Source organism: Xenopus laevis, chromosome 7L (assembly GCF_017654675.1).
Source record: "Xenopus laevis strain J_2021 chromosome 7L, Xenopus_laevis_v10.1, whole genome shotgun sequence".
NCBI classification, from domain to species: Eukaryota; Metazoa; Chordata; class Amphibia; order Anura; family Pipidae; genus Xenopus; species Xenopus laevis.
Genome location: NC_054383.1, coordinates 122213836 through 122239500, shown reverse-complemented (window position 1 = coordinate 122239500; position 25665 = coordinate 122213836). Strand labels below are relative to the sequence as shown.

General features: G+C 40.3%; 1 protein-coding gene across 2 annotated transcripts in view; it reads right to left on the bottom strand.

Annotated features, from left to right (window-relative positions):
* Positions 1–25665, bottom strand: part of LOC108696776 (protein kinase C gamma type) — a 157921-nt gene that overhangs the window by 3262 nt on the left and 128994 nt on the right. For both annotated transcript variants that reach the window (XM_018226413.2, XM_018226412.2), the window contains 4 exons: positions 25516–25578; positions 23927–24065; positions 2801–2881; positions 527–634 (listed from right to left, as the gene is read on the bottom strand). In XM_018226413.2, coding sequence (XP_018081902.1) covers positions 527–634; positions 2801–2881; positions 23927–24065; positions 25516–25578 — 391 coding nt within the window. The remainder of the gene's footprint in view (positions 1–526; positions 635–2800; positions 2882–23926; positions 24066–25515; positions 25579–25665) is intronic.

Here is a 25665-nt window from a genome sequence, read left to right as displayed (position 1 = left end):
TAAAACTTGATTCTGGGATGTCAGTAAGGCTGCAAACAGCTCCAAATTGATCCCAGGAGGTCTCCCATTGACTGAAACAGCAATTCGGCAGGTTTTAGGTGGCGAATAGTCGAATTTGAGTTCTTAAAGGGCCAGAGAATGATAAATCTCAAAAATCTAATTTGAATATTTAAAAAAACTAGAATAGAATTTTGACAATTCCCTAGTCGAATTTGACAGTTTTGGCCATAAAAAGCCCATATCATTTGACCTTTGATAAATAATCCCAATAATGTCCTTGGCTGCTATTGTCAGTTTAACTGCAAGGTCATGAAGTAGAACTGCGATCAAACTAACAGTCATCACAATGCAACTGTCAGATGAAATCAAACCATCCAGACTGCAAGTTAAGATTTTTTTCTGTATAACCTTAAAGTACTCCAACTTGATTTGAAAACCAATGCTTGAACCGGAAACCAACTATGCATGCATTTTATTTATTTTAGGAGATAACATCAATTAAAAGAAGAAATTAAAAATATTTTACCCCCTTGCATATGGAGACAGCTTCTCTGGACAAAGTTTTTGGGTAAGACACTGTTTGCTCCATGATGGACTGGAATAATTCATCTTCATCTTCTCCATCAAATGGGGGCTTTAAAACAAAGGAACACAAATGGAACATGGCACAAACCAATTTCCCATGTATCCAGCTTTGTATCTCTCCCATTCAGAGACAGCACAATCAAAAATGAACTAAGATTTTCAAGGAAAATATATCATAGATGATAAGTTGAATTTTTAAAAAGAAAATACATGATAAATTTCAATATTCGAATTTTCTAAATGTTTTCAAATTTGAATCGAATTTGGACTATTCCCTGGTAGTGATTCGCCAAACAGCGCCGCCGTCTTGTTTTTGACGCCGGAATCCATTTATGACGCTGGCGTCCATTTTTTGGACGCAGGTGAATTTTCACAACGTTTTCATGGATTTATTTGCTGGTGGCGAATCGCGGGAATTTGCTGCAAATTCCCGCCTGGCAAATACCTGGCGAATACATTCGCCCATCCCTATTCCCTAGTCGAAGTACACAAAAAATAGCTCGAACTTTGAATTTTTTTCATTCGAAAATTCACCTCGCCCTCGCCAGATAAATCTGCCCCTAAGATTAGCTATATATATATATATATATATATATATATATATATATATATATATATATATATATATATATATATATATATATATATATATATATATATATATATATATATATATATATATATATATATATATATATAAAGGGTGTAAAGTTCCTATTGGGTCCAGTCAGCCCTTTCAAGTTATCCAACCAATGAGTCCCCCCGCTGGAACTGCATACTCCATCACTCACCCCCAATTGAGGTAAGCAGGATGTGGGGGGAGAAGGGGTGACATTTCTAGGAGCTGGATCTTGGGGGCCCCTAGACACTACAGTCCAACACTAGGTGATTTAACATTAAAATAGTTTTTTCCCAAAAGCTACCACTATTAGTGGATCTACCTAAGAGATCTGCAACCTGTATAAAGGGAAATTTCCTGTAATATTGTGATTGATGTCATAGAGTTAGGGCAACCACATCCCTAAGAGCTGATGGGGGTATTGTAGAGCAAAATGTAGGAATGCACAGGATTCAGCTGGGGATTTTGGATTCAGTAGTAGTGTTTAGCGAAAGTAAATGTGATGTGAGTTTAAAATTCTGGAAAACCGGATGTAATTTTTTTTTACAGATTAACTACATTTTTTAATATGTAAATATTGTTCAAACATTTGCTACATCCCTAGCAAAAATGTGATATTAAAGAATACCAAATCCCATATAATTTTGACCTGACCCTAACCCACCCACCTCCAATGCACTCATGTCCCAAACCCGCAGGCGCATCTATTTATAGGCCACGCCCCACGAACCCATCTCTGACATCACAAAAGGGGCGAGACAAGGCAGGTGCAAGCCTATAGACACTGCCAGAAATAGAAGCAAGCCGACCCACAAACTGGGGACCATTTCTTAACACTGGGCAAATTTGCCCATGGGCAGTAATCAAATTGCTGCATTCATTGTTCTACTTGCAGATCGCTTTAAAGGGTAAGTAAAGTCTAAAATAGAATAATGTTAGAAATGCTGTATTTTGTATACTAAACATAAACATGAACTTACTGCAAGCCCAAATGATTTATGCTTTCAAAGTTGGCCACAGGGAGTCACCATCTCGTAATTTTGGTAAATATCTTTGCAAGACCAAGACTTTGCACATGCTCAGTGTGGTCTGAGCTGCTTAGGGATCATCATAAATTATCAAAACAGGGAAACAAACAAAGCTGCTTAAGTTCTGCATGGCCGGGAAGTAAGACGAGGGCTCCCCCTGCTGTTCATAAGTATGATTGTTTCCCTGCAGAGCAGTTAGGGACCATCTGACAATTCCTATCCACAGCGGTAAATGAAGGGAGAATTTCACTGCATACAGTCAGGTTTCTTATAAAAATGGAACACATTTTTTAAATTAAAGTATATTGGAATTAGGTTTCTTTTTCATTAAAGAAAGTAAAAATGGGTAATAAGAGTGGATTGGATGATTTTTTGGACAGACATAATATCAAAGGCTATTGTGATACTAAACTCTATAGTTAGTATAGGTATGGGTATATAGAATTTATGTGAAAGTATGTAGTGGAGTGTATATGAATGCTGGGTTTTCATTTGGAGGGGTTGAACTTGGTGGAATTTGTCTTTTTTCAACCCGATTTAACTGTTACTATGTAACTATGTAACATACCTGCCCTGCCAGCATTTCATATAGTAAGACTCCATAGGACCACCAATCCACTGATTTTCCATAAGGCTGATAGGCGATAATCTGTTGAACAAAAACAAGCACAGGTCATACTTTAAGATCACATGAAAACAAACAGTTATAATAACGAGGAAAGAAGAAAGGAGAGAAGAAAGGAAAAGATAGAGCGAGGTAAGGGATTCACACTATTTTGTGCCTAGCTAGTGTTTTGAGTCCTCAAATAGTTTGCAAATTTAGCCAGGTCCCCCATATAGCTTGAAACTTCTACGGGCAGCCTCTCACCAAGTATGTGAGTTTCTGGTGTGGAAGAGAATCATTCACCAATAGTGATGGGCGAATTCATTTTTGAAAAGTCTCATTTTTGACGCCGGTGTCCGTTTTTTTGACGCAAGCGACCGTTTTTTGGACGCGGCGAAAATTTGCCAGCAAAAATGCTCTATTTTTTTGACACCGGCGAATTTTCACTGGTGAATTTTCGCGGAGGTTTCGCAAATTTATTCGCCACCATCGAATTGCGGGAATTTGCGTCTGGCGAATAAATTCTCCCATCACTATTCACCAATTTCCTCCATTGCTGTAGAGAAGAGGGGTCAAGGGATTTCCAACACATTAGGATTGTCTTTTTTGCATAATATAACAGCTGCAGGTAGCATAGTCTAGCATAGGACCTGAGCTGTAGATCTCACGTTACTCCCAAAAGACATACAGTAGCTCTGGGGAGCGAATATTAGGGAGAGCACGTTTCTCATTCATATGCCGGAGGACGTTGCTCCAGAATCTCTGTATTAGTGGGTACATGATGCACTTTATTTTTGTGTGAACACCCATCTTTCCTTTCCCTCTGGTGTAGGGTTTATTCAAGTTAACACAATAGCATTTCTCTGTAGATCTGGGTTGAGGTATTGGTGCAATGCTAAATAATTCCTCAGTGACTTCACAGAACTATCTCTGCATTAAAAAAGGTCCAGGTCTAACATAATTTAAAAAAAAGTATATTCAAATAACATTGAAAATTGTTGTTTATGTAAACCACAAATATGTAGTGTCAGCCATGGCAAGTTATAGCCCATAATTCAGCCCTTCTGTCTACACAAAATATCCCACAAGCTTCATCTCATGTCTGCTCTCAGTCCCTAACACCCTAAGGCATCTAAATGATGTGCAAGTTAGGGGACATGTGATAGGTGGATGGGGAGCTGCCTACATACCTCTCCCAAACTATACATTTCTTATGGCCTGCCACAATGCTGCCCCATCCCAGGCTAAGCAAGAGTACTATAGTATGCTTATAAATATTGATAATAGATCCAAGCCAAGCACTTCTTTATCCCTCATCAATTGAATCAGTTGGTATTATTGACTTTTTTAAAAGCAAAGTCGATTCTATCCACAAATAATGTTCCTGCCCTCCAGAAACCTTCCTAAACAGCGTCGAACTGGCCCTGCAGGGATACCGGGAAAAAACCCGGTGGGCCCTGACCCTTAATGGGCCCCCTTCGGGTCAGTCCCCCGTCCCGATCGTTTTTTTTTTTTCATGTGCCGCACCGCATCATCTGCGCATGCGCGCGTCACCTTTCACTAAGGAGCCGCGCCTACACGCAGGAGCGCCGAGCAGCACCTTCATGCATGTGCGCTCAGCGTGTCATAGTAGGGAGGGGTCAGGGGGGGCCCTGGACAGTGGTCCAGGTGAGCCCTGGGCCCCCCAGTCTGACCCGGTTTATAAATTTCCTCTTTCCCTATTCAACTCTGATCCTGAGTCTGAAGTTTCACAGCTTCTCCTCCTACAACTTGATCCCATGCCCTCATCATTAATAAAAAAGGCCCCCCTGTTGTTACTCCAGCACTTTCTGCTGCTTTCCTTCTGGACCATCTTGTCTTTTCTCGCATTACTAACTTTCTCTGCACCCATAATCTACTCTATGCAATCTTGCTTTTGACCTGCACACTCCACTGAGACTGCCTTTTGTAAAGTTGCAAATGATCTCCAGACTGCTAAGGCCAAAGAACATTCAAAGTCAAAGTCAAATTAAACTTTATTGTCATCTCAGCAATAGATGGAGGAGAGTGAACAGTCCTTGTGAGGGGTATGGGGAGTCCAATGCAATGCAGGAGGCTTTTCATACACAGCGCTTGTCCTGCAGTGATGGAAGAGCCGCTCCAATGATGTTGCCAGCTGCTCTGACAGTCCGCTGTAGACTTTTCTGGTCAGCAGCGCTGGCACTACTGTACCAGACAAAGATAAAGCTAGTCAGGATGCTCTCTAGGTGCCCCTGTAGAACACTGTGAGGCTAGAAGGCGGAAGGCTGGCCCGTTTCAGTCGTCTCAGGAAGTGAAGACACTGCTGAGCATTTTTGGTGATGGAGGCGGTGTTGGTGGTCCAGGTGAGGTCATCTGAGATGTGGACTCCCAGGAATTTGGTGTTCTTTACTGTCTCTACCATGAGCCGTTGATGTTGAGTGGTGTATGAGCAGGGAGAGTTCTCCTGAAGTCGACAATCATCTCTTTAGTTTTATCCACATTCAGTGACAGGTTGTTTTCACTGCACCAGATCGCCAGCTGCTGAACCTCATCTCTGTACGCCGACTCGTCGTTGTGGCTGATGAGCCCCACCACAGTTGTGTCATCGGCAAACTTGATGATGTGGTTTGAGCTGTGTCTAGCTGTGCAGTCATGTGTCAGCAATGTGTACAAAAACGGGCTGAGAACACATCCTTGAGGAGCTCCTGTGCTCAATCTGATGGTGCTGGAAACATTGTCACTGATACGAACAGACTGAGGCCTCTCTGAGTCCAAAATCCAGTTGCACAAAGAGTTGCTCAATCCTAGCTCGCTCTGTTTCCCACTCAGCTTTTGAGGGATGATGGTATTGAATGCTGAGCTAAAGTCTATGAACAGCATTCTCACATAACTGTCTTTCCTGTCCAGATGAGTTAGTGAGAGGTGGAGTACAGAAGATATGGCATCCTCAGTTGACCTGTTTGGCCAGTATGCAAATTGTAGTGGGTCCAGTGAGCGGGGGAGGGTGCTCTTGATGTGTGCCATCACAAGTCTCTCAAAGCATTTCTTGGTGACCGGGGTTAGTGCAACAGGGCGGTAGTCATGCAGGCAAGTTTGGCACTGGAATGATGGTGGTGGACTTGAAGCATGTGGGGATGATCATCTGGCTAGATCTAGAGATGTGTTGAATATGTCAGTAAATATGTCTGCCAGCTGATCAGCACAGTTTCTGAGCACAGGACCGGGAATGTTGTCTGGTCCGGCAGCCTTTCATGGATTGACCTTTGTTAAGGTTTGCCTCACGTTGGCTGTGGGTAGGCATATGACTTGGTCGGTGAGAGGAGGCATGACTTTCCTCACATGCTCTTTGTTCAGCGCTTCAAACCACACGTAGAACTTGTTCAGTTCCTCTGGGAGTGTGGCATCTTTGGTACTGCTGCTCCGCGCAGGCTTGTACTGTGTGACATTACTCTATTCTCATTCTCCTTCTTCTGCTTTTAATACTGTTGACTATTCTGGTCTAATACAAATTCTCTATTCACTTAGTATCCAAGATCAAGCTGCATCCTGGTCCTCTTCCTACCTTTCTAACCGCTCCTTCTGCTAACAAAGCCTCTTCCCTGGTTCAACTTAGTATAGGGGTGCCTCAGAGTTCTGTACTTGGCTAGCTGATGTTCTCCATGTACACTATCTCTTTAGAAGACCATAGATCTTCATTTGGCCTTAAATATCACTTATATGCCAGTGACATTCTGATATATTGAGATATATTGAGACAACCCTTCACCAACCACTGATTTGCAGACCCAGATTGCTAACTACCTCCTAGCTATCTCCTCCTGGATGAACCAACAGCACAATCTTATACAAGCTAAAACTGAGCTCTTAGTCTTCCCACCCAAACCTAGACCTTCTCATCCTTTCACCATTACTATCAATGTCATGACCATTAACCTTGTTAATTTGGCACACTGCATATTCAACCAGTCCATCACTTTCTCTAATCATATTAATACTACTGCCAAAACCTGATGTTTTTTCTTCCCCAATATAGCCAAGATCCACCCTTTTTTTTTTACAAGTAACAGCTAAAACACTAATTCATACCTTTATCCTTTCCCATTTAGACTACTGCAATATTCTACTGCTCTCTCCTAAGAGGGAACCTGTTCAGTCCAAGGTGAAATCTTCAGCATGGCTGGCTATTTAGCAAATTATAGCATAAAAAATCATTATGCTACCATTCAGAGCTCATTACTCCTCTGATCCTCACTACATTTCCTCACTTGTCTCAATGTACATTCCTGGTTGTCTCCTCCACTCCTCTCAAAACCCCATCTTCTCACACTATCCACTTTCACTACCACCTCTCGTCTTAAACCTTTCTATCTTGCTGCTCCTTTAGGGAATTCCATCCCTAAATTCCTAAGTAAGAAGCACTCTCTCAACGAAAAACTAAAATTGTACCTTTTGGAGCACTGAAATATATATAGTAGATATAGTCTAGTCTAGTCCTGGAACTTAGGGACAATACCCTAACCTTGTGCATTTTACCCTACAATTTGTGTCTGTATATTATCCTCCCACTTAGACTGAAAGCTCTGTGGGACAGGGACCTCCTTCCTACTGTCTCTCTTACCACATGAAATGGAATCACTGTGTATTTACACATATTTATTGTATTTGTCCTCCATGTATGTAATTTTGTAGATTGTACAGCAATACGTATCCTTGCAGCGCTTTATAAATAAAGTTATACATACATACATACACCACCACACAATCATTGAACTAAATATACAGAATACGGATTAAAGTGCAATCATAAATAAAGAGCTGGAGAGGATGATCAGCGCCCCTGCTCCTGGTTGTTTCACTTATTTGTTAATGTTTTTGTTTGCAGTTGTGTTATTCAGGTTATTTTGCAGTTGTATGAAACTGAATTTTAATGATTTTTATACAAGATATAATTGCCTAAGCCTAATGACTATGCATATGAGCCATGGACGTCCTCGTTCAATGAACAATTTAGGCTCAAGCTAAAGTTTAGTTTAGTAGAATACAGTATTATTTGCCGTTCACAGCACAAAAAATCCTTAAAAAAAACCAAGCTGATTGATTCCACATTATTGCAAACTGACTTGTGGGACTGCCTCTTATGGCCTTGTACTAACACTGTATCCAGCTCAGCAATTTTACTCTAATTGGCAGCGTCCACTGGCTAATAACCTACAGTACACTAAAGTTCAGGATCGTTTCATATAGCAGTGCCTGGGTAAAGAGAATCAAGTCTCAAAGCACAGAAAATGGCACAAAAAGGCAGGGAATTTATTTAATGTTTTGCTAATGAAAACTGGGCGTTTAGCTTCTGTAATGTTCTGAGCTATTTCTTCAGAATGTCACAACCCAACATAAAAGAAAAATGCTACAGCATCATGGAACTATGTGATCAGCTCAATTCATTAAGCTACTTGCACCCAAACACTCCTGCAATTCCATATCACTACCAATGTATCCATCCTGGTTCTTCTGATGAATGATACTGTGGAACCTTCGACCACCCATCACCCTGGACCTGGTGGTAACTCCAGGGTCCCCACATCATGGTCCGTCAATAGGCGTACAAGATTTGTGGCCAGTAAATCTGGTGCAATACCATTTTGCGCTTGTGTTTCGGAACCCTGACTACACCTGGGGCTCTATTTATCATGCTGTGTACAAAGTGATGTTCATAGCAACCAATCAGATATTTGCTTTTGTTTTATAACTGTTGAAAGCTAAAGTGCTGATCACCGGTAATGCTTCACTCCACTTATTACACAGTATAAATAGGCCCCCTGGTGTTGGTTGCGTGTAGGGTTGCTACCTTTTAAAATAAAACCTACTGGTCAGGAGGGGTCTTCAGATGTCAGTCGGTGGGGCTGTATGATGTTGATGGGTGGATCGATGATGTCAGGCGGAGTGATGATGTTAGTGGCCGAACTTATGACAGACTTTCCACCTATCACCAGTGGCGTAACTAGATATTACTGGGCCCCACAGCAAATTATTTTTCAGGCCCCCAAAATGTTTAGAGGTTGACTTGTTTCTCCAATATTTATTGAAATTGTATATAAATTGGGGCCTCGTGGGGCCCCTATACCTCCTGGACCCCCCTGCAGCCGCAGGGTCTGCTTCCTCTATAGTTACGCCCCTGCCTATCACCAGGGTAAATATTGAGGTGTATCAGGGATTAAAGGGATATTACAAATGTACGTTTGTACATCCTTTGCATTGGTAAATCCTGTTTGTGTGCATATTTGCACCTGTTGTGTTTGCTCTTGCATTCATAGACAGCCCTATAGTCAGATAATTCAATTTCCTTGACACCCAGAAGGCCATTTACAGAGACCCTGGATGCAAGTGCATTAATTGGCACAAGTGAATGCCCTTGAGCTCTCTTTCTAAAGCATTTGTGTCCGATGCACTCTGCACCTATCTCTACAGAGCACAATTCTGACTCGGGTCTGGATTTCACCTAGACAGTCCGGTTTTTAAAATCTTGTCCGGATTTCCAAATTAGGAAATCTGGACAATACATTGAAGTGAATGACATCATCAGTCCTGCCCCTGACGTCACCCGCCCTTCCCCAATGTCACAAGTCCATCCTCCCGCATCACCAGTCCGCCCCCTGCCCATTTTCGCACACAAAAAAAGGTGTCAACCCTAATTCTGACTGAGCTCAAGGCAGCCCTGCCCTAGGCAACAGGGCTCTGCTGTGTCCTGCACTCGCTGGTGCTGCCTAACTTGCACATCTGGATAACGTGCAGTTAAGAGGATGGGTGGGGTGATAGATAGTTGGCAGGAGTTGGGATGCATATGTGCCACCCACTGCCCATCCCTCATGAATAGTGATGGGCAAATAAAGTCGCCAGTTGCAAATTCACAGTAAATTTCCGTGTTTCTACACTGGCGAATAAATTCACGAAATTTTCGCAGGTGAAAATTCTCCGGAGTAAAAGTTGTTTTGACACCAGCCACAATTTCTGACGCCGGTGACAATTAACTAACATACGCCCATTGACTTTAATGTGCGTCAAATTGTCACGTTTCGCTAATTTTTCACCATTTCGTGAATTTCACAGGAAATATATATATATATATATATATATATATATATATATATATATATATATATACTGTATATATATATATATACCCCTTGGGTTTAGTGAATAGACTGTATCCAAGTAATAGAAAAAGTGCTATGAGGCCAGGATTGAGGCCAATCCTTTTTCAATTAAATTAGAGGCATCTGATTCATTTATTTTTTAAGAGCAGCTATGTTCTTGCTTTCGCTCCCCCGTGGTTCTGTACAGCAGCCCTGAATCGGAAGGCTAACAATAAGAATAATGTACCAAATGAAGAATTAATGGCTCAGGCCGGCCAGTTGGAAATGGTATTTCAGGTAGTAGGTTTGGTGAAAGGCAGAGCGGCAGGGTTTCTTTAGGTATGTCTGTGTGATATGAAGTTGGGTTAGGGACATAAAGGGACACCAAGACAAGAGCCATTCATCACCGTCACTTTAATGTAATGGTGTATAACAAGTTAATGTAATTATAACAGTCTGAATACCCTATATATCTGAACAATTTCAACATTCCCTGTTGACTGATTGAAGGTAATGGCTTTCAAACACGGAATTCGAAAAAGTGGTACACCCACAAAACCAATCCATTTTCTCTGTACTCCATAGAATGTGTTTGGCAAATGTTCCAGTTAACTGAATTAGGGTTACCCCACGGGCAATATATCACTGACAACCCCAGGAAATCACCAGCTTAGGCCAAGGCTGGGACTGCAAAATTGTCATTAATGGACCTGCCAGTAAATTATTCATTCACCATCATTCCAACCTGCCCTGTTATCACCCAATTCAACCACAATACCCATCTCTACCATAACCAACTCCCCCTCAACTGCAAGGCCCAGTCCCATTCCACCAAATCCTCATCCCCATTATGTCACCATCCTGCCTCCTTCAAAAGCCAGCATGTATTATTTAGGAAACTCTAATTAGAATTCAAAAACTTCTAGAAATTCAACAAATAAATCAGATTCAACAGTTCTGAAGATTGCCAGTTTATTCCCTACTATTATGGACTGTGTATATTTAAATATCTCATTCTTAAAGCCCCAGTTTGCCTCCCATAAATAGATGATATTATGTGGATGAATAAGCTGAACACATTGTTGCTCCCTGGCCTTCACAGTTACATTTTTATATAATATTGTTATTGTGCTTCCCCGATGAAACTAATTCACAAATATTACCCAATTAGGGATGAGCGAAATAGTTTGTTGTGTTTCACCGAGAAAAAAATGTCCATAGACATTTGCAAGATTTGAAAAATTGTTGCACAAAAAAAAAAAAAACGCCCATTGACTTCAATGCATTTAGTGAATTTTTGCCATTTGCAAATTTTTGGCAAAGTGAAACGGGTCAGATTCGCCCAACACTATCCATCCACTATCCATCACTATACCCCATGTTTCTATGAATTTATGTTAAATATACTAAGTGGGTAGGGATGGGTGCCTTCTTTCACCACAAAAAATACGCCCATTGACTTGTGTGTCGTCGTGCGTCAAAAAAAAGACGGGCATCAAAATTTTTCTGACGCCCATAGAATTTAATGGGCGTCAAATTTTTGGCAAAACGAAACGGGTCAAATTATGGGGAAAAGTAACTTTTGACTTTCAAGATGTTGCAGAATTAGAGTTGCCAGCATTCCCAGAGATGCCAACCTGTAGCCAAAGTAATGTGGCTGCAATTTGGCCATGTCTTCAACAACCCTCCAACCTTGATGCCATTAAAAGACTGCAATGGAAATACAATGGGTCTACGAAAAGTAGAAAAATCAGGTACACAAATCACCCACCCGCTTATGTGCTAGGGCTTCTTGAACCCAAACTGGTATTTTATTGCACTTGCAGTAATGTTAAGTGTAAACGGATTCTGTTCCTGGAAAATGTGTCAATTATTAATACTCCTCCAGCAGAATCCTGCACTAAAATCTGTTTTTCGAAAGAGCAACCAGATCTTTTTATATTTAATTTTGAAATTAGGGGCTAGACATGTTGTTAGTTTCCCAGGTGCCCTCAGCCATGTGACTTCAGTCTCTCTTTATGGCTACACTATAAGTTAGAGTGATATCACTCCCCTTCCTTTCCCCTAGCAGCCCTTCAGCAGAACAATGGAACAATAACAAAATTACAGCTCCCTGGTAGATATGAGGATAGCACTTAATAATGAAAATCCAAGTCCCACTGTGACTCCTTCAATTACATTGAATAGGAGAAATAATAGCTTATCTTCAAGCAGTTCCATCATGAAGTGCTGTCTCTTTCTGAAAGCACTGGCAAAATAACCTGAGATGACTGCATACCCACCAATATTACAGCTTTAAAAAACAATTTACACTGAATTATTTGCAGTTTAAATAGTGTAATTTAGAAATAAATGGCTCTGCAGTATGCATTCACTGCAACATTGTACCTTGGTGATTACCCCCATCTCACTCCTAATCTTGAAGTATAAATCCTTCTAATAAGTACATTTGACCTTTATAAATGCTTGTTAATTATACCCCCCCCCCTCTCTATGTAACTGAAGATGTGTTTTTTTCTATGGAGAAAACTCTACCCACAGCCTCCCTTTTCTATTTGCTTGTAACAGAGAAAGAACTACCCACTGCCTTACACAAGAATATTATATTATGCATCAAAGAATAAATGCAGTGTCTAGGGGAATGGTATTAATTACATCAAATTGGTTAATAAGGTTAATAGCATTGATACTGCAAAAGATAAAAAGATAAGCCTTTGTATTAACACTCAGTGTGTCTTTTATAGTGTTCCGTTTTTCTGACTATACACAGTTTGGCAGCTTACACTCATTATAATAAGCAAATTATGCCAAACGCCACGGTAGAATATTTATAAATAAATAAACTGAATCGGCCTTAGGCTATACAGCTAAATAAAATATGTTTCCCTTTGAATTATGAATAATGTATACTTTGTCCAGCGCCTTACATTACCATACAATATTGCACACACAATAATCTATACAAATAGAGACGATACAAAAGGTGATGAAAAGTATCATATTGTGCATTGGATAAATATTTATATATAAACTCTGTACATTTTCGCAATAGTGATTTCTATTGCTGCCCCCTGCTGCCCATGTGGGGGTACTACAGCATAAAATAATTTCTCTTGCCAAGTACTGTGCACTATTTATTCAGATGGAACATGACAAGTACAAGCCAGAAAGGAAAGAGGACATAACCAGAAGTGGGCTAGAGCTTTTGTTTTACATATTCTGATCTAATGAATCTCCCCTGTGGCTTCTTTCCTGTTTTACCGAGATCAGAAAATGAGTAAAGAGCTTTTTCCAAGGGCAATATTCTTGCAGCAAAGGCTGGGTTATTAAAGCCATTCTCTGTGAGCAATAAAACGAGCTAGACACTGAAAGAAAAGGGAAAAGAAAAGGGAAAATCCTTGCACCTAGGGCATATTGGATTTCCAGTATAAATCACATGCAGAACATTGACGCATTTTATCCCCAGTGGCCCCCTTTGTGTTGAGAGACTGAAATCTGATTGCACGACTCAGGGTATGGAAAATGCTGATACCGGCCATAAATAAATGTTACTTTTATATAATCTGCCAGGGTCTGATATAATGCACTGTGTGCAGTCCCTCGCATAATGTTGCTGAGACTGGAAGGGTTGAAGTGTTAACATGCTGACGGCGCTGAGCAAAATCCACTTCTTTGTAGCTAAAAATAACCATTTATGGGATTTGCTTGTACCTATAAACGTCTTAAAGCTGAATTCAATACGACCTATTTCTAACGTGCTGGGGACGGTCCGGCATAAGGCAACACTTACATTTATTGATCAGCTGTAAAATCTTATAGGGGTTTATTATGTTTTTAAATGCGACGTGCAAAATGGTTAGTGATCTTAGTAATAATGGACATGTTGCTGAGACAAAAGGGGTCATTTATTTACTGTTGTCCGCAGTCAGTTACGGAAAAATCACATTCATCAAATTGCCAGTAGTTTTGTAATCCTTAGCTATTCCACCCTGCCTCTGATCCACCCCAGATCCCCTCTCTGCAGTCCCCATCTATGCCCCCAAATCCTGCCTACTCACCAAATCTGATCCGTTTCATCCTTTTATGGCCCAGCACCAGCCCTGGAATTTCATGACTCTGCCCCCCACAATGTGACAACCCCATTGCAACCCTATTCAAGGTACTTCAGTTGACATGCACCCCGTGCACTTCTGTATAGCTGCACGTAGCATCGCTGCTTCCTTCTGTTCGGAATCGAGTACTGCTGTGCAGTGGCGTAACTAGATATTACCATACCTTCCACATTTTGGAAAAAAAGTTGCCAATTTTTTGACCATGCCCATTCTGTGGCCGTACCCCCTAATTACCATGTTCATTTTACAAAATTTGGCAAGTTATTAAAGTTTGAACATATTTCGGTGTTTTTTTCCAGTTATTACAGTTTTGCTAATGAAGGTGAATTGCCCTGTGAGTCTAACATTTCCCAAGGGACCTGTTATCTTATATTAGTCAGCAAGAGAGGTGCGCTAATTAACCTTATAACTCCTTAAACACAGGCACCTAAAATGAAAAGAAACTACACATAGAGTAGTACGTTCGGCTCTTCCTAGAAATAACTTTGATGTTAGAACTACTCACAATCGTGATCCTCAAACAAGAGCGTGTAGAGTATTCTTTTTAAGCAGGGTATATACGATGTTGTAGCGTGCGATGTTTCTGAAGGAAAAGAGACGCTACAGATGGTGAAGAATCGTTAGAGATCCGACTTAGACCCTGCGGGTCCTAAGGACTTACCAGACTGCCGTCAGAAGAGAGCGTTGGAAGACTCGCAAAGAGATCGCTCGATGCCGACGTGTTTCCCAGGCGCTGTTTAGACACCGTTCCCTGAGTTCAGGCAGCCTTGCTCACCCGCTGCGCGTCCGCAAACTCTGCTGTTTCTCGTCCCACAGTCAGTCAGCTCGCCTCCGGTGCCGTGCGAAGGTTAAATAAGTGATTGGAAAGGGGATTAAATCTATAACAAACTTTTATTTCATTAATACAAAGGCCCAACGCGTTTCATATCCTACGATACTTCCTCAGGGGCATCACGTGATTCACGTGGTTCACCTTTGAGTTAACTTTTCATTTGTTATAGAATGGATAATTCTAAGCAACTTTTCAACTGGTCTTTATTGTTTCTTTTTTTTTAATAGTTTTTGAACTATTTGCCTACTTCTTCTCATTCTTTCCAGCTTTCAAATGGGGGTCACTGACCCCATCTAAAAACAAATGATCTGTAAGGCTACACATTTATCGTTTTTGCTACTTGTTATTACTCATCTTTCTATTCAGGCCTCTCCTATTCATATTCCAGTCTCTTATTCAAATCAATGCGTGGTTGCTAGGGGAATCTTGACCCTAGCAAATAATAAAAAATGAAAACCAATTGCAAATGGTCTCCGAATATCACTCTCTGCATCATACTAAAAGTTAACTTAAAGGTTAACTTTTAGTATTTTTAGACAGTTAGATCCAATATATCTTATAGGGGAGTATTAGAGCTCACTCAATTAAAATCACCAGACATCATGTCTCTCTACATGCAGGATTTGTGCAAAAGGCAGTTATTTTGTTATAATTTGTTTGTACTGGAATCAGTTATTTGAGTGAGCTCTAATTCATCTGCTAGGAAAGGAAGCCCTCCTATAAAATATATTGGATCTAACTGTTTTGCTTCCAATAAGGATTAATTATATCTTAGTTTGGATCAAGTACAAGCTACTGTTTTATTATTACAGAGAAAAAGGAAATCATTTTTAAAAATCTGGATTACTCGGATAAAATGGAGTCTATGGGAGACGGCATTTCTGTATTTCCGAAGCCTCCTGGAAACCGGGTTTCCATATAACGGATCCCATACCTGTAGTTATTACAGCTCTGCAGGCTGGAAACAAGTAGAAGTGCTAAATACTCTACAAGGCACTAAAACATGAGATTACGTTTTCTTTACCCAAAGATTCTATTTCCCTGTAGAAAGTAGAACTAAGGTCCTAAGGCAGTTACTGTAAAGTGCACTAAAGTGGACTGGGAAATCACAACATTCTTGTTCTGCTCGGGGCTCTACCTGCAGCAAATTCTTTTATACAAGTAAAGGGTCAACGACACGAGGCTGCTGCAGTATGTGCGCTTATGATGCTCTGCTCGGCTGGAGTAGTTCAGAGACTGTGTCAGAATACAGGGCAATATAGGTCATGGACCACGGGGTACTGTGCAATACATGGTCAGCAGAAGCTTCTCGGGCTTCCGTTATAGAATTTGCAGCTTCTACCCTGCCTAATGTAACCACTGAAAATGCTTCCTCTGCCAAATAAACCTAAATAATATAGGATGTGCAAAGAAAAAATAACTGCAGGTCCAGCAGTGTAACTTTATCTCCTTTAGCCGGGCTCACAGTGGCTGACTTCTTCCTTTATCTATTATTAAAGTGCTCCTCGTTATATTTTGAAGCCAAATGGCCTCCTGTTGTGCGTGCGCGAGGGTTTACGGTGCCTTATAACCCAGTACAGGGTGTGGAACTGGAAGAAAGGATATTATAATGAACATTTAACATTCTCACAAGAATGGATGACACAGCCAGACCAATAACATAATATTGGTATGTAAGCTTAAACGCAAGCACTGACCTTCTAGAGGCTAAATAAGGTTAAAGGTAGCCATACACATGGAGATCTGCTCATTTGGTGACATTGATGTTGTCAAACGAGCGGATCTCTCCCCGATATGTCCACATTGAGGTGGGTGATATCAGGCTGATCCGATCGTGGGCCCTAGCGCCCAACAATCAGATCAGAATGGAGGCAATACAGGCAGTCGGACCGCATCAACGAACAAATTACCCTGCCCGATTGACATCTGCCCGACTTTCGGACAGATATCGATCGGTGGTGCCCGTTGGATGGCCTCACACACGGGCAAATAAACTGCCGATTCGTTCTGTCGGCAGCATTTATCGGCCCGTGTATGGGGGCCTTAAGAAGCGCTAGAGAGGGAACCTCCGAATATGTACACAGCTGCCTGTTATACTGACTGTCAGTTATAATGAATGGCTCCCTGCTGAAGAACTTGTAATAAAAATAATAATAAAACAATTACAATAATAATATAGGGAAAAGCGCTATGGAGGTGATCATTATGGAACCATAGATTTTGGTCAATCCATAAGCATCATGCAGCATTATAGGCTACATATACAGTATACTCCATATAAGAATGTCAATTTCCCTTTTTTTAAAAAAAATATTTAAATATTTTATTTTATAAATTATAAAAAGTTTTTCACAACCATAGCCATTATAACAGCACAGTGACATGCGGGAGAGTAAATTGACATAAGCTAATGCCAGATAGAGTCAAAATATAATTTCTCAACCTTGACTGAATGCAGCTGAATATACATGAATGGGGGGGTATATACCCAATAGTCAACATTCTGTGCTTTTTTAGCTGCTGAATGTCATTCAACCATAGTCACTTTGAGAGATACTTGCCGCTTACTGAAAATTTTTGTGGAAATTAAATGTCCTATAGATTTTATGATATTTTTCTGTTACACTGCCACTATGATTAATGTTACAGGAAAATACACAAAACAACAAAAGCTTCATTTAATGATTCAGGAAGTGTTTACTGACTAGGGTTACAATGTAATTTTTTCACCGCACACCTGTAATTCACCAATACTGCAATGGTGGTGCTGGTCCTCCGTTGGCCCGGCCGGGTCCCTTAGCAACAACAAACGTTTGGAAATGGATCCGCACACACTCAATATTATGCAGTCTGGGAGAAAACCCCTTTTTTTTATTATGCCACCAAAAAAATCAACATTTGGGGGGGACAACATTTTGCGGGGGCAACATTTCGGGAGGGGACAACATTTCGGGGGGGGGGGTGTTCATTCATCACCCACTCTTCATCCCCCCCGAAACGTTGATTTTTTGGTGGCATAATAAAAAAAGGGGTTTTCTCCCCGACTGCATAATCTCGAGTGTGTGCGGATCCGTTTCCAAACGTTACTGACTAAGGTTACCACCTGTTTGGTTTTGATCAGAAGAGTTTAGTTTTCCTTAGGGCTGTTTGGGTGATAAATGTCTGTTCAGGTCCAGCCGAAAGCCGAGCTACTGTATAATCTTGGCAATAACCACCTTTCAAGTCATGACTAGTGATGGGCGAATCTGTGCCGTTTACTGCAAAATTCACGAAACGGCGAAAAATGTAAACATTAAATAAATCCAATAGGTTGGTTTTGCACCAATAAGGATTAATTATATCTTAGTTGGGATCAAGTACAATATACTGTTTTATTATTACAGAGAAAAAGGAAATCATTTAAACATTTGAATTATTTGGATAAAATTGGGTCTATGGGAGCCATCCGATAATTCAGAGCTTTCTGGGTAACGTGTTTCTGAATAACGGATCTCGTACCTGTACTATTGCTGAATGTGGCAGGCATCAGCCATTATGTTTGGCCTTTACCTGGAAAGAATGGCAGAGACCCCTTCTTTAGAAGTATAACAACTGCTAATATCATGAAATTAAAAAAAAAAGTGCATTTTTATGCTGTTAGAGACCTGGTTAACACATCGAAGTTAACAGGATAAATTTAGGCAGAAAAATACCTTTACATTTTTTTCCCAAGCTTTGATACCAGAATATACACTGGGCTACAAATATAATAATTGTATAGAAAAATGAGATTTAATGCTGCATACCATGGGGTTAAAGAGGCTTGCTATAGTCTAACAACTTTATTTTGATGACTTTTTAAAATCTGCCTGAAAATACAAACTTTAACTCAACAAAATGTAAGTACTAAGGACAGCTCAGCAATATTTCCATATTTTATGGTGTTATGTTTCGCTCAAGGTTCAGCGATATGAACCCGTGCTTCCATTTTGTTCTTTCTGCAAGGTCAGCGCTACTAAAATTATTATTAGCATGCTTTATTTATGGTGCTCTCGAGAGATTAGCACTGAAGTGTAGCAGCTAAAGCCAAAGAGACCTGGGCATTCATGGGGCGCTGCATGCCACAGAGGAGATATGAAACGCATTACAAAATGAGAAAAAGAAAGGGAAGAATTTTAGAGGAGCCCTTTGGAGCCTCATTAACAGGTTGTGTGCTGCTGCCCATGTTTTACAATGCTTAGGACGGAGCAGAACTAGTGCAAAACCTCCACAGCCCATAGAGTATAGTAATAAATCTGCGGCTGGCACTCCAGCAGTAATTCAAAAAAGCATTCCCTGCACAATGTCTCAGAAGGCTGGTTACCTCAAAATGAAAGAAAGGAAAATCGTTTGGAGTGCCTGGCTCAAGCCCAAGGTTTCCACAAAGCCAGGCCCATAGACAACGTAAAACAGTTAAGTCCTAATTATTGTTCACTTCCTCCTTCCCTTATCATTCATCTTCCTGTATCTTCTCAGTGGTAGCCCATTATCTTGGCCTTCATGAGCAGGTTCTTCTGCACCAGTCCCTCCTCTTGGACCTATTTATTTTTCACTTTTTACTTAAGTATATACCTACAACATAAATCTCTTTCCAACACAAATTTTTTATTTGTGATTTTTTCTTTTATTTAAAAAAAACTCAAAAACTCCCCAAACTCAATACTCAAAAACTCACAAAACTCAAAAATGTATCTTGGCCTTCATGAGCAGGTTCTTCTGTACCAGTCCCTCCTTATGGACCTATTTATTTTTCACTTTTTACTTAAGTATATACCTACAACATAAATCTCTTTCCAACACAAATTTTAAATTTGTGAATTCTTATTTTATTTAAAAAAACTCAAAAACTCACCAAACTCAATACTCAAAAACTCATAAAACTCAAAAATGTATCTTGGCCTTCATGATCAGTTTCTTCTATACCAGTCTCTCCTCTTGGACCTATTTATTTTTCACTTTTTACTTAAGTATATACCGACAACATAAATCTCTTTCCAACACAAATTTTTAATTTGTGATTTTTTCTTTTATTTAAAAAAAACTCAAAAACTCCCCAAACTCAATACTCAAAAACTCACAAAACAGAAAAATTTATCTTGGCCTTCATGAGCAGGTTCTTCTGTACCAGTCCCTCCTTTTGGGCCTATTTATTTTTCACTTTTTACTTAAGTATATACCTACAACATAAATCTCTTTCCAACACAAATTTTTAATTTGTGAATTTTTCTTTTATTTAAAAAAAACTCAAAAACTCCCCAAACGCAATACTCAAAAACTCATAAAACTCAAAAATGTATCTTGGCCTTCATGAGCAGGTTCTTCTGTACCAGTCCCTCCTCTTGGACCTATTTATTTTTCACTTTTTACACAAGTATATACCTACATCATAAGTCCCTTTCCAACACAAAACTTAATACTCAAAGACTCACAAAACTGAAAAGCTTTATTGATTAAAAATGTGAAAATAAAAACATGAACACAGCAAAATTGCATTCTACTCATCTCTGAGTTGTAAATCACAGTTCCCAGTATATTTCTTAATCAAAGAGGGTCAGGTCAAATAGGTAATATGCCAGGTAAAAAGCGAGTGTGATCCAATTCACTGTAGACATCTAGAATATGAGTGGTTGCTAGAATTTAAAATACTTATTTCAGCGCAAGGATATATTGTAAATCATACACATTCCATAGGATGGCCCTTCAGAAATAAAATAAATTATCCAGTATATTTGTGCACTGCCTATTCACTCAGTGTCTGTACATGTGCCAAAACATTTACACCCACTGTATATAAATGTAACAAAGTCTCACCCTGGTGGTCTAGTGGGGGGACGGCAGGGACGCCCGCCACGCTTCTCCCCTTCTTGCGCCGGCTCTTCCTTAGTGCGCGCGCATGCGCCCTTCCGGATTTAAAGGCGCATGCGTGCTGGCGTAATGACGTCAGCGCGCAATGGCGCCAAATTTAAAAGTATTAAAGGGGCATTCCCACTGTTTGTCATTGCCCGTGATAGGATTGAATTTTCCTGGTGCTCCTGAGCCTTGTGCTAATCTGTTATCTTCTGAACCTGTTTTGACCCCTGCCTGGCTATTTTGACTATTCTTACTTCTGGATCCTCACCTTTGCCTGCTTTCGACAATGCTTCTGGTTAACCCCTTGTTTGATCACCCGGTTTTGACCCTTTGCCTGTTTGACGGTCCTTGCTATCCGCCTGCCTCGACCCAGCCTGCCTGACTACGTTTCTGCCTAATCCTTTGTACTGTGACCTTCGACCCAAAAAGACTCTGCTAACAGCCGTGCCCCTTTGCTAGCCAGAACATCTCGCCTTGTACCCCTCGTTAAGTCCAGGTGGCACCCAAGTAAGCTGAGGGCTCCTCCCGAAGCCCAACGGTGGTCACACTACTGGTGAAGCCGAGACCAGGGTACTTGGCACTTGTTCTGGTATTGGGTGCCGGCCGTGACAATAATACATCAACAGTTGCTGAAGATGTATATGGAATATAAATATTGTGAATGCTCATATGATGAATGACTGTGCTACTGCTATATCCATATATAAAAAACACGGAATATCATTTTGTTTGTAATAATTAAATAACTGGCCACTGCCTTTTTAACTTTTATCTTACTATACTGTTCTTAGAGATCCCAAACATAGGTCGGCCTACTGAATATTCTACCAACTGGGCTGGTATTTGTGGTCTGGCCTTACACATGGATTCCCATATATCACTGCAGTTGGCCAAATAAGTGAAGTGAGGACATTATCTGCTAAAATACCAATGGTGTACCAAAACTTTTTCCAAAACATTTTCTTTTTGGACAATAGACAAGGCACAATAATAAAAAAAAAAAAACGGATATCACTGTATATTTTATATATTTCTTGGCTTTTCAGAGATCCTACAGTTTTCATTCCTGTACAGGAAACCAGATAAACAGACTAAAGAATCAAGAGTTTGCCATCTAGTGGCAACAAATAAGTAATACTAAAACACTAATATTTTTATTATTGGTTAAATCCTCAAAATAGATGGGCTCTACAGAACAATCATTAAGCAGAGGTCTTGTTCTAAATGTGGCACTTATTTTGAGGAATGGTGATGTCAGGTTTTAATTGTCCCAGTAGTGAGCGGGACACTGCTATGTTATGGATCAGAGTGCAACACCCAATGTTCATACATTTATACCCCAGGACATTGGGTTCTATAGATGGCAAATCAATTATTCCAGTCAGTGTTACTTCCATAGCTCTTCATACAAAGAAGTGATCCCTCTGTAGTTGGTTAGTGGAACTATACACATATTAGCCAGGGCAGATTAACGGCCATATAACCATGAAAACTACAACTAACTTATTCCTGAAACATTTTAAGGAATCCGGACTGTAGGAAACAACAGTCACTCCCCAAAATGCCCTATATGTTTACTGTATGAATTGTAAACTAACCATCAAAAAAGATCAAAGGTAGAGGCACATCGTGCAACTCATCCCTCTCAAATGGTATATTTCCATCCATGTGTGTGATGTCTTTCTACAACTTGATTCAACTTCTCTTGACTACAGGCCAATCTCATTCCTGCCCTTCCCCTCCAAGCTCTTAGGATTGTCGCCAACCTTTTTCTGAATTTATAGCATACCAACCAACTTCTTGAACCTTTTGTGTCAGGTTTCTACAGAGGTCTCTCTGCTGAAATGGCTCTAACTAAGGTCCTCAACAATTTCCATGCTGCTGAGAACAAGGGATAATATTCCACCCTCATACTCCTTGATCTTTCTGCACCTTTAAAAAACTTACAAATGCTTGTTTTCAGTGGTTTTCAGTGATTTATCATGGTTGTCTAACAGTATTTCTCCACCTTCAATCTCTGTGTTGGTGTGGCCCAAAGCCTCTTTGGTCTCTTGTCTTGTTACTGTGACCTCATGATGTCCTTCAGTTTTACCTAACACTTTTATGCAGATGATCTCAGTCCTGCTATCCAGGCAAAAATCATGCAATACCTTACTGCCATATCATCTTAGATGGCTTTGTACCACCTGAAACTTAGTATGGCCAAGGCTGAACTATTTTTATTCCCATCTAATCCTGGCTCCCTTCTTCCATTGAATATTACAGTCAATAATATAACCCCAGTGTCAAACTTGGCCGGTGAGACATCGAAAAAAAACCCGGTGGGCCCGGCCCTTATGGGCCCCCGCCGGGCCAGTCCTGCTCCATTGGCTGCCCCACAAAGAACTTTGCCCCGGCGCCATTTGTGCTGCACGTCCTCTGCACATGCGTGCCACATGTATTTTGCACATGTGCGTGAGTGTGCCGGCGCCAACAGTTTTAAGGGTAGGTGGGGGCCCCAGGACAGGCCAGGAGGGCCCTTGTTTTGCAGCCCTGGTGAGCCCCCTAGGATCCAGTCTGACCCTGTATAAACCTACATCTAGTCTACCACCTCTTGCTTTCTCATCCCAGTTGCATCTCTCACCAGAACATGTCGCTTCTGTCTAACAAAAATTGCAAAAATATGTCCCTTCCTCTGTCCCCGTACTGCTACAACACTGGTCCAGGCCCTCAAATTCTCCAGAATAGACTGCAATATACGGCTAGCTAATCTCTCATCCTGTTGACACCCAAATCATCTCACCCACATCGAAATATTTCCCTGCGAGTCTATCTCCTGGCTCCTGACTCCCAGTCCAGTGGTGGATTAAGTATAAAATTGTATCCTATCCTTCAGAGCCGTCTTGTATCAAGAAAGCCCTACACCAACACTTTTCTCAAAGCTTCTGAAAAAAACAACTTCTAGAGAATTTTGCTAGTCTTCCTCTGCAACAACAAACCCTTGACCTATGAACTTGTTCCCAACCTTTTTTGTGTCTGTCTCCTCTTCCTAACAGATTGTAAACTCCAACAGTGTATTATTAGAACTTAAATATATATATAATTAAATACACAGATGCAGCATACCTTTTTCTGTAAAAGTCAAACACAACAGATGAATAAAGTGTACCTCAGGAGCAATGTAGTCGGGTGTGCCACAGAATGTGCGCGTGGTGGCTCCACTATATATGTTCTCCTTGCACATGCCAAAATCAGTGATTTTAATGTGCCCTTCTGAATCCAGCATTACGTTATCCAGTTTCAAGTCTCTATAAAACATGAGTTACGTGAAAGAAGGAAGAAGAGGCTTCAGAAGCAATGACTAATGCCTACCAAGGGATCTAACATGGACAATCAAAGCAATTTAGAGAATGGATGATTTAAGGTAATGTAAGGCTTGAAAAACGAGAATGTACAGGTTAATGCTATAGAGAGATTAGGATCAACAAAAACTAATTTAAGAAACTTTTCTTCTGCAGGACATGTCAAGCCAAGAAGAAGATATTCGATTAATTTCTAATAGACCCACAAGTCTTTTTTAATCAAAAGTTATTTAATTCACGACCAAGGTTTCAGTTAATGGGTGATTCTTTAGTTGGCTTAGAAAATATAATGGATGCTGCATAAACTAATATATATACAGGTATGGGACCTGTTATCCAGAATGCTCGGGACCTGGGGTTTTCCGGATAACGGATCTTTCCGTAATTTGGGTCTTCATGCTTTAAGTCTACTAGAAATTAATTTAAACATTAAATAAACCCAATAGGCTGATTTTGTTTCCAATAAGGATTAATTATATCTTAGTTGGGATCAAATACAAGCTACTGCTGTATTATTCCAGAGAAAAAGGAAATCATTTTTAAAAATTCAGATTATTTGGATAAAGTGGAGTCTATGAGAGACTGCCATTCTGTAATTCGGAGCTTTCTGGATATCGGGTTTCCGGATAAGGGATCCCATACCTGTATAATTATGACTGTTAAACATAATATTGATTGATTCAGAAGACATCTACCATTTTCTTGATAAACACGATGGGCCGATTCACTAACTTCGAGTGAAGGATTCGAAGTTAAAAAACTTCGAATTTCGAAGTTTTTTTTGGGCTACTTCGACCATCGAATGGGCTACTTCGACCTTCGACTACGACTTCGAATCAAAGGATTCGAAGTAAAAAACGTTCGACTATTCGACCATTCGATAGTCGATGTACTGTCTCTTTAAAAAAAACTTTGACCCCCTAGTTCGCCATCTAAAAGCTACTGAAGTCAATGTTAGCCTATGGGGAAGGTCCCCATAGGCTTGGCTAACTTTTTTTGATCGAAGGATATTCCTTCGATCGTTGGATTAAAATCCTTCGAATCGTTCGATTCGAAGGATTTTATCGTTCGATCTTAGGAATTATCCTTCGATCGTTCGATCCAACTATCTGCCCTAAATCCTTGGACTTCGATATCCGAAGTCGAAGGATTTTAATTCCTAGTCGAATATCGAGGGTTAATTAACCCTCGATATTCGACCCTTAGTGAATCGGCCCCTAAGTGGTGCATATTATACTAGTGCTGATCTATTTCTGCACTTATTATTGCTGGCAGAGAGGGAAGCACTCCGTTAACTGAATCCAAAATAGAGTTTCATTATCATTGGCTGTTATATCTGTATCGTCTATTGTGCCATTGGTATAATGGTATGGGAATTCTGCACATTTCTGCATACCTGTAGATGATACCTTTATTGTGGAGGAAGAAGAGTCCAATTGCAATTTCGGCAGCGTAGAACCTGCGCAAAACAATTACTGGGAGGTGATAAATATACCATACCAAATACATTTTACAGTCAGTTTATTTTACTTTACTTTTAATAAAA